General features: G+C 42.0%; 1 protein-coding gene across 1 annotated transcript in view; it reads left to right on the forward strand.

Moving 5' to 3' along the window:
* FBXW8 (F-box and WD repeat domain containing 8) overlaps nt 1–14,136 on the forward strand; it is a 126,427-nt gene that overhangs the window by 22,657 nt on the left and 89,634 nt on the right. The window contains exon 3 of the mRNA XM_059408516.1: nt 11,997–12,161. Coding sequence (XP_059264499.1) covers nt 11,997–12,161 — 165 coding nt within the window. The remainder of the gene's footprint in view (nt 1–11,996; nt 12,162–14,136) is intronic.

Below are 14,136 nucleotides of genomic sequence, written 5' to 3' on the forward strand. Positions count from 1 at the left end.
GAACAACTGGGCCAATGAAATTGTTGTTACTGACAAGGGAAGACAGATGAGAAAGTTTAGTGGGGGAGATCAGTAGTGGCATGTGAGGCTAGAGAAATTTGGGAGCTAGCAGCACATCGTTGGTATGTATATATTTTTATAGATTTATTTCTGAGGAAAGAGGTAGAGGGAGAGAGGATCTCCTAATAGTCACCTTGCTGAGCATGGATCCTGATGTGGGGCTTGATCTCACAACCCTGAGATCATGACCTGAGCTGAAATCAAGAGCTAGACACTTAACTGAGCCACCCAGGTGCCCCACATCATTGGTTTAATTTAAAGCCAGGAAACTGGATGAGGTCATTAGGGAAGTGAGTGTAGATGGAGGGGGCTTAGGATTTGAGCTCTGTCACATCATGGTTAGAGCCCAAGATGAGGAGTTGGAGAAGGCGTTTCCTGTGATGTGGGAAGAAACCCAGAACACATGGTCCCCTGGAACCAAGGGATAACCTTTTCGAGGAGGAAAAAGTGATCAGCGGTATTAAGTGTCACCTTTAGTCAAGTAGGACTGAGAAATGACCACCAGGTTTAGCAACTTGGAGATCACTGGTGACCTTAACCAGAATCCATGGCACGGTTGGGGCGAAAGTGAGCAGGCTCGAGAGTGAATGGGGAGAAAGGCAATAAGGAAATCGAGCTAATGAGTGTATGTGGAACTGTCTGTACATGGTATGTCCTCACAAAATAGACTTGATTTGTGAACATGTAACCAGAACAATGAGTGTTTCCCTCTGTTGTGGGCCTCACTGGTAACCCTAATCCAGGCAGAGTTAATAAAGCTAGTTTTGGAGCCAAGGGCTCCCCCCACCTTTTTTTAATGCTGCAATTCACAGTGGTGCTATAAAGCAAAATGCTGGAGACACTTTTATTAGCAAATTCTCACAGCTGAGGCTCACTCAGTGGGGCTCTTACTGGGTAGGGCCATTCCAGTCCTAGTATATTAAAGAAAGACCATTAGGCCTTTGGAAAATTCAAGCTTATAAACTTGCTAGATTTAATATAGTATAAGAAATAAAAACTATTATCTTTCCTTTCAGTGAGATGCTTTTAAAATTGTGAAAATTTATCTAGGTCTTGTTTCTTGTTTTTGGTTTTTTTCTCCCAGGATTATAAGACATTCTTAGAGCCTGTCACTTTTGTGCCCCTTTAAAAGAAGGAGAGAGCAAAGGCACCCTCCCTTTCCAGTTTGCCAAAGAAATTGTTGGCACATTTCTGCGTTTAATATCTAATTGTAGGTTCAGTCCTGATCCCTTTTTGGAAGTAATTCTCACCTCTAGCTTTTCTGAATCCCTCAAAGAGATGATTGTTTGTTATCCAGGGTTTTAAACTTTATCCTGAATATTGCTTTCCACAGAATAATCCTTGTGATCTAGGGGTTAGCAGTGGGAATGATGTACCGAAACATCAACTTTTTGTTCTCCGTTTTTCATCCCGTAAACCTGTTATACAAATTTCAGATCATGTTATTTAAAGTGACTTGGCATTTTCTTTGAAGCTAATAGAAAAATCTGTTTTCTGCTTCCAGTGTTCTCAAGGTCTAATCTATCAGGGACTTCTTAAAAGTCCCATGGAAAAGTGCCTCCGTTTTAAGTGGCTGAGGACTGTATGGTTTAGTACATCTCCTGAAAACTCATCCAGAATGTTTAATTTAATTAGGATCTTCTAGTTTGTAGTCACTGAGCACTGGATTTGGATTTTCTTAAAATGCTGCTGCTGATTGAGTGGCTCCATCTCATAAAAAGCAGCCTGTAGCTAGTTCTAGACTCCCGCATTAAAGATACTGTCCTGTACTTGGGGTGGGGCTTGGGATCCAGTCTGTGGCTTCCTTGCCCTGGGGGAGAAGGAGATCCACGCACAAGGTATCTGGCTGGCAGAGGAGAATTGCTGGTCTTTGTGTCCAGCTCTTCACCCGCTCACCGATAGGCCACGCAGATGTTCTTTCAAGTGGCGTCTGCAGGGCACTAAGGCTTTTGAGACCATTTTTTAGGAAAAGTTCAGGAGCCAAATAAGTTTGGGGAATACAGTGTCTCCCGTCCTTCTGAGAGATCAGCAACACCTGGCCATCTATAAAAGCTCTCAGAAGTTCTTCAGCGAAATAACTCTGCTTGTTTTTTTTTAAACCAGTGTTCTCCAAATTTATCTGACCATGGAATCCTTTTTTTAAGGTGACTTATTAACCCCCTGAGGAGTTGTTGGTCTACTGAGCATGCTTTGGGAAGCGCTGGTCTGTGCAATAATGCCTACCAGTTATATGATCTCTTAGCTACTCTGAGTCTTCCATCCAGTTAACATTTCATAGTATTTACAAAATCTTACATTTCATGATGTTTACCAAAAAGGCTCCTGGCATCCCAAGGTCAGAGTGAGCTGCCCTGGGTTTGGTGAGCACTTTCTGCCCTTGAGGACCCTTTAGGGTCTCTGTGTGTTCGCCCTTCTCTGATACTTTAACCTTCACTTCCGGAGGACTAGTAGGGAAGTGCTCTGCTCTGGAACTGTTTGAGTTGTGCCTGGCTCCGTCACAGCTGATGTGGGTCCGGTCCTGTCTGCGCTTGATGACTGCCTAGTTCTCAGACTCGCTCTGGCATGGGCAGATGGACAGACACCACTCATGTCGGGGCAGGCTCAGCTGTGGCCCAAACATGCCAAAAATCAAATGGTGGTGTTCTGTCTAGTCCAAACCAGAGCTCCAGTGTTCCTGAGTCATTATCCCATTCTTTCTTGCCTGACCACTTGTGATCAGATGAGGGTTTGTTTCCTTGATGCCCTCTGGCCTCAGATGGAGAAGTGTGGGATGACAGTGTGGTTAAGTGGGTTTGTAACTGATGCTGTGGCCATGCCCGGGGTGGGCTGCTTAATGGATCCATGTCAGCCGAAGGGGGTGTGTGCAGGGAGGGCTCTAGTGGTTTGCCATGGGCTCAGCCCCATCCTGGTCAACTTTTTTTTAATAATTAAGAGGTAAAGGTCCACAGACCATATTTTGCAGATGACTTATCCATGGGAGAAGCAGTTAATGCAACAGATGACAGAATTGGAGTTTAAAGATGCTCTAAAATGTGGGGGTGGGTGCAGAGAGCCGGGGTTTAACATGGGACTTAAAATTAGATTAAAAAACTAATAGAATAGAAGTAAGAAGTGGGGACGGACTTTAACTGCAGTTTGTGTGTTTAAAAAAAAAAAAAACTAGAGGGGCGCCTGGGTGGCTCAGTGGGTTAAAGCCTCTGCCTTCGGCTCAGGTCATGGTCCCAGGGTCCTGGGATCGAGCCCCGCATCGGGCTCTCTGCTCAGCAGGGAGCCTGCTTCCTCCTCTCTCTGCCTGCCTCTCTGCCTACTTGTGATCTCTGTCAAATAAACAAATAAAATCTTAAAAAGCAAAATAACAACAATAAAAACTAAAGAATGGGGGCACCTGGGTGGCTCAGTCAGTTTTTCGGCTCAGGTCATGATCTCATGGTTGTGAGATCGAGCCCTGTGTGGAGCTCCATGCTAAGTGTGGAATCTGCTTAAGATTCTCTCTCTGCCCCTCCCTTATTCTCACTCTCTCTCTCCCTCAATCCCTCCCTCTCCCTCTCTCCTCTCCCCCCAAAACAAAAAAACAAAACAACTCTGAAGAATGATGGACACCAAATTCAGGTTACCCCAATGGCAGGGGAGAGGGTACAGACCTAGAGATGCACCGGGGTTCAAACTTACTAGTAATATCTTATTAAATGGGTGACAAGTCCATGCATGTTTATAGTATTTTTGCTTGTTTGCCTTAAGTGTTTCATAAACTGTAGAAGGTGGGTTGTTAATTTAGTTGCCACGATGGGTTATTTACAACAATTGAAGCAGCAAATTAGCGTCTGATAAATTTTTCTGTTCATGGCACTTGAAGCCTGCAAATGCAGTGTTGTTTTGTGCTGGGTACCGCATTTGAAGAGGGACCCCGTATGTGCACAAGTATTAAGGTACGTTCAGAGATAAGGGGTATGGAAACTAGTCTAGTCCTAGGACTGTTAGTTGAGGGAAATGGGTGATATTTAGGCCTGTGAAATGACTAAGGGGAATTAGGACAGTGTCTTCTTGAGAAGACACCTTGAGAAGCTGTCAGGTGGAGGAAGGAATAGAGATTTCTTGAGAAAGGCAAAATTAGGGCCATGGGCGGAATCCCTTTACTAGCCAAAGGGAGGAAGCCCTTTCTAACAGCCAGACGGCTTTGCAGTGGATCAGACTGATTTGGAAGGTCACCTCAGCTCTCTGCAGAAGCCACTTACCAACCAGGGCTGCTAGGAATCGCCCTTCTGTGATGGAACTGCTCCGGTTGATTTCCAGGATCCCTCTTACTTCTTCAGTTTCTAAACCTTTGAAGACTTGAGCCTGTGTGACACCTTCAGCATGACAGGGTGGCACTTTGGTTCAGCAAAGTGATGGAACCCTTGCACTTCATTATGCTACCTGCCCTAACTTCTGATGCTAGGGCTGCCATACACAGTGTCCATGTCTACAGGGAAGATGACTCTGCTGATGTGATGGCTTGTTGCACCTGGAGCTTGCATGCCCACAGGAAGCCAGAATTTTCATCTGCCATTAGACTGTTCTGTGGGTCAGTATTGCTTTGACATACTTTTGGTTGAGTAAGGTGTTGTAATAATAATTGTTCTTAGTATACTTTGCTTGAGATGGAAAATCAGAAATTTTGACACTGAAACTATCTGAATTCTTGAATTCTAATTTTTACTTCCCCACAACTAACCTCTTTCTGCTGCCATGGAGCAGTGGAAACCCATTCTAGATTTAACAGAAGTTATTTTTTAAAACACAAGGAAGCTAATGGACTCCTCAAAGTAATTGGAGCAGCAACACTTGTGAGCTACTTGGGGAGGGAGGGAGTGGCAGACAGAATCCAAGCAGACTCCCCATGGAGCAGGGAGCCCGATGCAGGGTGCAGTCTCACAACCCTGAGACCATATCCTGAGCCGAAATCAAGAGTCGGGTGTCTAACGGACTGAGCCACTCAGGTGCCCCTGGAGCAGCATGATTTTATAATGAATTTGTGCCTTCTAGAGTGTTGTCAGTGTGATCTGTAGTACTGTGTGACCTATGGGTAAACAATTGTTTGCAGGGTCCTTTTCTTGAGCTCTTTGAGATGCACAGCCACTCCGCTGGTGGTGGGGTATGATGATTCACTTTTTAAGGGTGAGAAAACCATGTTCCAAAAGTCAGACTTTGGTGTTGTGATGGACATTTCAGGATGTCTGATTCCTCCCCACCAGTGAGGAGGAAAGAAGCCTATGAAAGCGGTACAGAGAAGCTTAGTGACTTTGTCATTATACCACAGCTAACTAGTGAAAGACCGGACAATAGAATCTGAGGTCTGGGGTTTTGTTTTTTTCACAAGTGTAACTGTTTTTTTTTTTTAATTTAATTTTTTTTAAAGATTTTTAAAATTTATTTGACAGAGCGATCACAAGCAGGCAGAGAGGCAGAGAGAAGCAGGCTCCCCGCTGAGCAGAGAGCCCGACGACGTGGGGCTTGATCCCAGGAACCTGAGATCACGACCCGAGCCAAAGGCAGTGGCTTAACCCACAGAGCCACCCAGGCACCCCTTAAATTTAATTTTTATTTTATTTTTTAAAATATTTTATTTATTAGAGTGTGCACAATAGAGAGTGAGAGAAAGAGAAAGCAGGAGCTGGGGCAGAGGGAGAAGCAGACTTCTTGCTGAGTGGAGAACACAGGTGGTAGAGAATGAGAAGCAGGCTACCTATTGAGCAGGGAGCCTGATGCAGGGCTTGATCCCAGGGATCATGGGGGATGATCATAGGGGATCCCTGGGATCATGACCTGAGCCAAAGGCAGACACTTAACTGACTAAGCCACCCAGGCTCCCTGTAACTCGTTTTCTGTTATACCATCCTGCTTCTTGGAAAATGCAGGTGATCTTGAAGCATGTTCCTAAAATCTTGATCAGATATGTATCCATATCACTTTAGGTCTCCTTGGGGACATTATTTAAAGGCACTCCACTTTGAAGTCTTTTGTACAGTACAGATTTATTTTGAATATAAAGAACTCTTTTTAATTTTACATTGCTTGTTAATCTTTGAGAACTGCATGTGGTTCTGGTCCTTCATCCTAGCACCGAGATATCACCTTGATGTTTGTATGTTCAGCTGACCCTGTATTTGAGACAAATTGATGTGGTCATAAAGTATAACCCTTTTTATACATTCCTGAATTCAGTTTTGTGTATATTCATCAGGGATATTGGTTTGTAGTTTTCTTGTGCAGTCTTTGTCTGGTTTGGGTATCAGAAGTACTGGCTTCGTAGAATGAATTGAGATATGTTCCCTCATATATATCTATATCTATATATATATATAAAGATTTTATTTATGTATTTGACAGACGGAGATCACAAATGGGCAGAGAGGCAGGCAGAGAGGGAGGGGAGGAAGCAGACTCCCTGCTGAGCAGAGAGCCCGAGGCGGGGCTCCATCCCAGGACCCTGGGATCATGACCTGAGCCGAAGGCAGAGGCTTTAACCCACTGAGCCACCCAAGCGCCCCCCCCCCTTATATTTTTTAGAAGAGTTTGTGAATTACTGGTTATTCATTAATCTTTTTAAACATTTGGTAGAATTCTTTTAAAATTTCTTTTAATTTAGCTTTAACCACTTTAAAAATTCTTTTTAAACATCTAGAATTCACCAGTGATACCATCTAGGCCTGGGCTTTTCTTTGTGAAGAGTTTTGTTTTGTTTCTTATTACAGAGCTGTTCAGATTTTCTGTTTCTTCATAAGTTAACTTCAGTACTTTGTGTGCCTTTTTCTTTTTTTAAAGCATTTGTCCATTTCATTTAGTCTATCTAATTTGTTGGCATATAATTGTTCATAGTATTCCTTTATAATGCTTTTCATTTTTGTGGTTCATAGTGATGGCCTCTTTCCTTGATTTTAGTAATTTGACCCCCCCCCAACCCTTGTGCCCCTCTTTGGTCAATCTAGCTGAAGTTTTGTCAGTTTTGGTCATCTTTTCAAATAACCAGCTTTTATTTGCTCTGTTCTCTCTTTTTATTTCACTCGTTTCTGTTGTAATTTTTCTTTCTGCTTGCTTTGGGTTCAGTTTTCTTTTTCTAGTTTAAGTTGTAAGCTAGGCTATGGATTTTAGATTTTTAAAAATATGAGTTTATAGGTATATACTTCCCTCTAAGTACTGCTTTCACTGGGCCTTATAGGTTTTGTATGTTACATTTTCATTTTCACTCATTGAAGAGTATTTTCTAGTTTCTTTTGCAACTTCTTTGACCCATTGGTGGTTTGGCATGCTAACATTTGTTAGCGTGTTCTTTAATTTCTACACACTTAATTTCCCAGATTTCCTTCTGTTATCAGTTAATGATTTCACTTCATTGTGGTCAAAGAACATACTTTGTACACTTTTTTAGTTCTTTTGAACTTAGATTTGTTTTATAGCATAGTATATGGTCTATCCTGGAGAATGCTCCATTGCACTTGAGAATAATGCTCAAATTGTTGAGTAAAATGTTCTATGGTTGTCTCTTATGTCTAGTTGGTTTATAGTGTAGTTTAATTCTTTTTTTTTAAAGATTTTATTTATTTATTTGACAGATCGCTAGTAGGCAGAGAGGCAGGCAGAGAGAGAGGGGGAAGCAGGCTCCCTGCTGAGCAGGGGCCTGATGCAGGGCTTTGACCCCAGGACCCTGGGATCATGACCTGAGCTGAGAGCAGAGGCTTTAACCCACTGAGCCACCCAGGTGCCCCTATAGTGTTGTTTAATTCTGTGTGTGTGTGTATGTGTGTGTGTTGTTTAATTCTTACAGTTCCTTGTTGATATTCTACTTATTCTATCCATTATTCAAACTGGGTATTAGAATCTCCTGGTTTGTTGAGTTGTCCATTTCATCCTTCAGTTTTGTCACATTTTTCTTCTTGTATTTGGGGGCTCTGTTTTTAAGTATATATGTTTACAATGATTAGGTCTTTGTGATAGATTGGCCCTCATTATAAAAATATCCTCTGTCTCTGGTAACCTTTTTTTTTCCCCCTAAAATTTAAGTGGCATTAGTATATGTACTTCAGCTCTCTTTCAGATATTGCTTGCATAGTGTATATTTTTTCCATCCTTTTAATCTATTTGTGCATGGGAATCTAAAGTATGTATGTCTCATGGGGTGCCTGGGTGGCGCAGTTGGTTGAGCATCTGACTCTTGGTTTTGGCTGGGGTTGTGAGAATGAGCTTCACAGTGGGCTCCAGGCTCAGCATGGAGTCTGCTTAAGACACTCTGCCCACCAACCCCCTCCCAACAACCCCTAGAGGTGTCTCTCAGATAAAGTAAATGAACCTTTAAAAATAAAAAGTGTGTATATCTTAGGACACCTGGCTGGCTCAGTCAGCATGTGACTCTTGATCTCAGGTCACAAGTTTGAGCCCCATGTTGGGTGTAGAGTTTACTTAAAAAAAAAAAAAAAAAAAAAAAAAAAAGTATGTCTCTTGTAGACAGCATATCCTTAGGTCATGTTTATTTAAACCTCCAATCTCTGTCTTTTGATTGGAGTGCTTAGTCCATTTACATTTAATATAATTACTGATAAGAATTTATATCTACCATTTTGCCATTTTCTGTATGTCTTAGGTCTTTTTTGTACTTCTTTTTCTTCATTACTGCCTCCTTTTGTGTTTAAATCTTTTTCTAAAGCATACTATTTTAATTTCTTTGTTTCTTTTAGTATACTTTTTAAGTTCTTTTCTTAATGACTGTCCAGGGATCTTAAAACAATCTAGTTTGTATTAATGCCAAATTAATTTCAATAGTATACCAAAACTGCTACATTATAACTTCCCTCTCCCTTTTTGGTATATTATTTCATGCAAATTATGTCTTTGTTATAAGCCTATAAACACAATTTTATACTTAAGGCAGTTGTCTTTTTAATCAGAAGAACATGTTGCAAACAAAAAATACATTTATACTGTCACTTACATTTACCCTTGTAATGACTTTACTGATTTACTTCTTAGTGTGGATTAAGTTACTATCTAGTGTCCTTGTATTTCAGCCTAAAGGATTCCCTTTAGTATTTCTTATAGAGCAAGTCTACTAGTTATTGATTATCTTATTATTGTTTATCTTGGCATAATTTAATTTCTCTTACTTTGAAGGATAGTTTTGCTGGGTATAGAGTTACTGGTTGGCAGTCTCCTCCTTTAGCACTTTGAATATGCCAGCCTACTGCTCTCTGACCTCCCTGGTTTCTAATGAGAAGTAAACATAAAGAGTCTTTTTCTTTTGCTGCTTTCATGATTCTATCTTATGTTGTGTGGAGGTGTGAATCTTTGAGTTTTTCCTTCATGGAGTTTGGTGAACTTTTTTCATTGTATTTGGGAAATTTTTAGCCATTATTTCTTTAGATATTCCTTCTACCTCTTTCTCTCCTCTTATGGAACTCCCATAATGCCTATGTTGGTCCACATAGAAGGTATTCCATAAGCCTCTGAGACTGTTAATTTTTTTCATTTTGATGGGAGGGTTTCTCTCATTGTTTTTCTTTTTTTCATAGATGGTATAATCTTAATTAATTTTAAGTTTGTGGATTCTTCTTTTAGCTCAAGTCTGAATTATTTGTTTACTACTCTACTTTTCAACTTTCAAACTTCTATTTTAAAAAATTTATCTGTATTTTGTACTTAAACATTATGTTCATAACTGTATTTTCCTAAACCTGCTTTCCTTTAATATTTTGAACTTACTTGTAATAGCTGATCTAAAATCTTTACTAAATCCAGAGTCTGGACTTCTTCAGGTATAGTTTCTGTTGGCTGCTTTTTCTTCCTGTATATGGTTCCTATTTTACTGTTTCTTTGCATGTCTCAACCTTTTTTGTTAAAAACTGGGACTTTTAAAATAATGGGCAACTCTGGAAATCAGATTTTTTCCCTTTGGGAGGGTTAGTTTTTGTTATCTTTCTTGCTGCTATTTATTAGTGATTTCTCTGGACTGATTCTCTAGTTTGTATTTTTGTCATTTGTGACCACTGAATTATCTGCTCATTTAGCTTAGTGGTTAGCTAGTGATTGGACAGAGATTTCCCTAACTGTGTTGAAGCAATAAATCTCCCAGTTTTTGCTGAGGCGCTCTCTGTTTGTTGGGGCATGCTTTCAATATGTCAACAGGTCACAACTCTGTTTTAGCTTTCATTTTGTGCTTGTGGAAAGCTTCAGGGTTAACCAGCATAAGAGATGAGGGCTGTCTCAGGTCTTGGCTGCACACAGAGTCCTACACATGTATATGACATTCTTGAGTGCTAGAAATACATTGGAACCTTTCAAAGCCCCTTGTGGACATCCCATTCCCCAGTTTTTCATCTAAGCTTTTGGTCAGATCCTCTTAGCCCCAGTTGCTAATGTTACCTCAGGCAGCCACAGTGTTAAACAGTTCTCCCTTATTGTTTTTGACAAATGCAGTGGAGATAAGACAGAGTTCAGTGAGATAAAGACAAACCTCTAGAACAGAGCTTTCCAGCAAGCTGTCAGGTCAAATAATGACAGTTCTCTGGGGATAGCACATGTGGGGACCTATAAAGCCACCTGGCCCTTTTGGTGACTATTAGGCTACTGGTTTTTATAGCTACCATAGTTGTAAAGCCTTGGTTTTCAAGGCTACCATGGAGTTACCTGTGGTCCTGGAGGAGGAGGATGGGATTAGTGCAAGTTAAAACAACATGAAGGTTGTTCTTACCAGGATGTGGCCATTTTTCTTAAATAAATGCTCCTCAAAATGTCAAAAAGCCTTCAGTTAATTGCCAGAGTTCTGAAAAAGTTGATTTTTGACAATTTTTGGCAGTGTTCTTATTGCTTGCATGTAGGAGCAGATTTTTGGAGATCTTTGCTCTGCCATCCTGAAAGTTAACTACCTATCAGTACTTCATCAAACGAGGAACCCTGGTGTAATGAGAGTCTGCTGTGCACATGCTGTGTGCACTATCGCCTACTTTGCCTCATGTTCCCTTTTCTTGTCTGTATTCAGTGTCTTGAAGTGGCCCCAAGGGAGTGTTAAGGAGTGCAGATTACTGTAAACCAGTGGTCACGACTCTCATTTTATTAGGAATGAGTCTTAATCTTTAAATGGACAGCAAGTGTTGAGCACTTAATCCCCCATTCCCAGAATGTGCTGCAGATCCAGGAGCATGTTGACCTGCTGGATCATTTTTTCCTATTGCCAGGAGAGTCCATCTTTTGCACTCTAGCCAACTTTGTTCATTGTCCTGTGCGGAAGTAAATCCATCATCCCCCAGAGTCAGGCTTGGAGGACAAAATACTAATAGTGGAAATGGCCATTTCCTCTGCATACTGTTGGTATTTGAAATCCTGTCCAGACACAACATTATTTTTTGTATATCAGATCTTACAGTCCTGGTGAACAGCTTGAGTTTTCTGTTAAATTTTTTAAAAAAAATCTATACATTTAAAGTCTAAGTTTTTGTGTGTAATATAAATTTAATTTTCTCATATGACCAGAAATACTGCATTATGGATATTTATTTTGTTACATACAGCCTTTTATTTCAGAAGTCATCAGTCTCCAAGTGTATAAAGAAACACAGGTGCCTTTGGTAAAAAGTAAAGAGTTTCTGGTCTGAAAACTGGTGTATGATTGTATAGCTATGTTGCTATTGTATTTTTTGCCTTTTATGTATTTGTATTTTTTTCTCACATGTTATATAATAATTCAAGTCATCTCAAATGTGATATGAAATGGTAGAACAACAGTTTTGAAATCTTGAAAAATAAAACTGGAAACATTTGCTTCTATTTTTTTTTCACCTCAGAGTGTTTTGTTAATGAGACATTTTATACTGCCATAAACTCAGGGCAATAATAAAGGTGTTGATTGATTTTTGGATGACAAGGGGCTTCTCTAATTGCAGAATTTGACATTTGTTTCACTTCTGTTTTAGGTGAGCAAGACGTGGAAGGTGATTGCAGAAGACGAAGTGCTCTGGTACAGGCTGTGCCAGCAGGAAGGGCACCTTCCGGAGAGCAGCATCTCTGATTATTCCTGCTGGAAGCTCATCTTCCAGGAGTGCAGAGCCAAGGAACACATGTTAAGAACCAACTGGAAGGTAGGCAGTAGCCAATATCCTTACCTGTAGAAGAGCGGCCTACAAGCACACAGGAATCCAGGCCCTGGCTTAAATCCGGAGTCCCTTCAATTACAGCCTGAGGTTAACTGCCAAAAGCAAAGAGGGGAGTGTGGTGAGAGTCCTGTCAGCTGCTGGTGATTTGTTGCCCATTTTGTTCACCTTTAGAGTATCTGCCCCCGCTTTCAACCACACAGTTTGGGGGCATCCTCTTCTCTAGGAGAGGAGGGGTGAGATTAGGGTGTCGGTCACCTCCCCTCTGATGGTTAGGCTCTCCGGACTAGTGCTCAGTGAAGCCTCCTTTCGTCTCGGCCAACACTGATGGACCAAGACATGGACCCCCACCTGAATACAAAAGAGAAGCTGAAAATGCTATTTCCAGTAACTCTTTAAGAGGGAGGTTTTAAACGTCTCTAAGTACCGTCTTCTCTCCCCTCACATAACCCACTGGCTTGCTTCCATAGCATTTATCACTTCAGAATCTCTACAGAAATATTAGATCACGGCTAAGAATTTGCACACTGGAATGTTTCTATGGGAAATAACTGTCAAGAACAGCATTACTTAAAGCTGCTCTGAGCCATGACAGGACGACCGTGCAGTCGTGCTGCTTCTTCCCGCCTGGTAGCTGGATAGTCCCTTGTATGGAAAGAGTAGAACCATACATACTCTCCCCGCCCCTGGAAAGGTCAATCCTAATAGACTTTGAGATCAACAAGCTTTTGCTCATTACTGATGGTGACAGATTGCCTGTGTGCCTGTCTGTCCCTGGTCACCTCATAACCTGATTAGTGATGGATACTCTCGATCTGGGCAAACTTACATGGTTTCTAGCAGAGTTAGTAAGAGCAGTGTTTCTTGAATTCAGGGTTTCTCGACCGCAGCACACGACCCCAGTGACATTTGGTGAGGACTGTCCTGTGTGTGATAGGATGTTGAGCAGCTTCCCTAACCTCTGCGTAGTGGATGCCAGTAGCATTCTCTACCTCCCTCCAGTCAGGACAACCGCAAATGTCTTCAGACATGTCGTGCGTCCCCTGGGAGGCAAAATCTCCCCTGGCTGAGAACTACCTTTCTCAGGAGAACTAGCATAGCCATCCTTTCAAAGAGCTTTAAGACCCCACCACTAAGAAGCGCCCGGGCCCCACAGCTGTGTGCTCACCAGGTCATGAACTCCCGTGGAGGCTGACAACGCTCTTGCCTGTGTGGTTGGGCCTGCATGAGAGACCTCAGTGAGAGGCAGTCATGAAGGTTTGATGGCACTACTTAGACAAGCCGGGTCCAGCCCTGCAGCAGGAGCTGGAATTGAAGGAGAGCTGGCGAGCTGAGCATTCACAGGGGCCTTTGCCTCTGGAAAGGAGGGATACTTCTGACTTGTGTTCCTGGGAGCTAAAGTGGCAAATTCAGAGATGTCGACCCTTAGTAGCACCACAGCTGAGTTTCTCCTTCCGCCAAAGCTTTGGTGATAGAGAAAGCCATGGAGGGAGGCAGCTACTTCCTCCTCATCGGCTGGAGGTGGCAGCGGGGACGGTGTTCAGAGACCCACCTGCAAACCTCTGGCCCTTCATAACTGTGGCAGGTTACGTGCAGATGAACAAAACGTCTCGTTTTTTCCTCTGACAAGCACACAGCCGTTTGTTTAGTGAGCACTCTCATAAATGATTGCCGATTCAGTGAACTGGAGTCAGATTCTTGCAGCATCTCGGCCCATTTCCTGGTCCTGTTAGCGGTGAGGACTCCCGTGAGTGAAGTGCGGAATGATGAACCATGCGCTAACTGTAATGATGGAATTCTTATTGGGATTCTAGAAAGAAAGCCCTATCAAAACATGAAAAGTAGTGTTAAAGCAAGTTGTTTTCCCTGCCGGTGCTCCCATTTCCTGCTGCATAAGGCCAGCATTGGGTTATGGTGAGGGGGACGAACACTCCTACTGCACAGCATGGCCCACGTCCTGTGT

Source organism: Mustela nigripes, chromosome 8 (genome assembly GCF_022355385.1).
Source record: "Mustela nigripes isolate SB6536 chromosome 8, MUSNIG.SB6536, whole genome shotgun sequence".
Classification (NCBI taxonomy): domain Eukaryota; kingdom Metazoa; phylum Chordata; class Mammalia; order Carnivora; family Mustelidae; genus Mustela; species Mustela nigripes.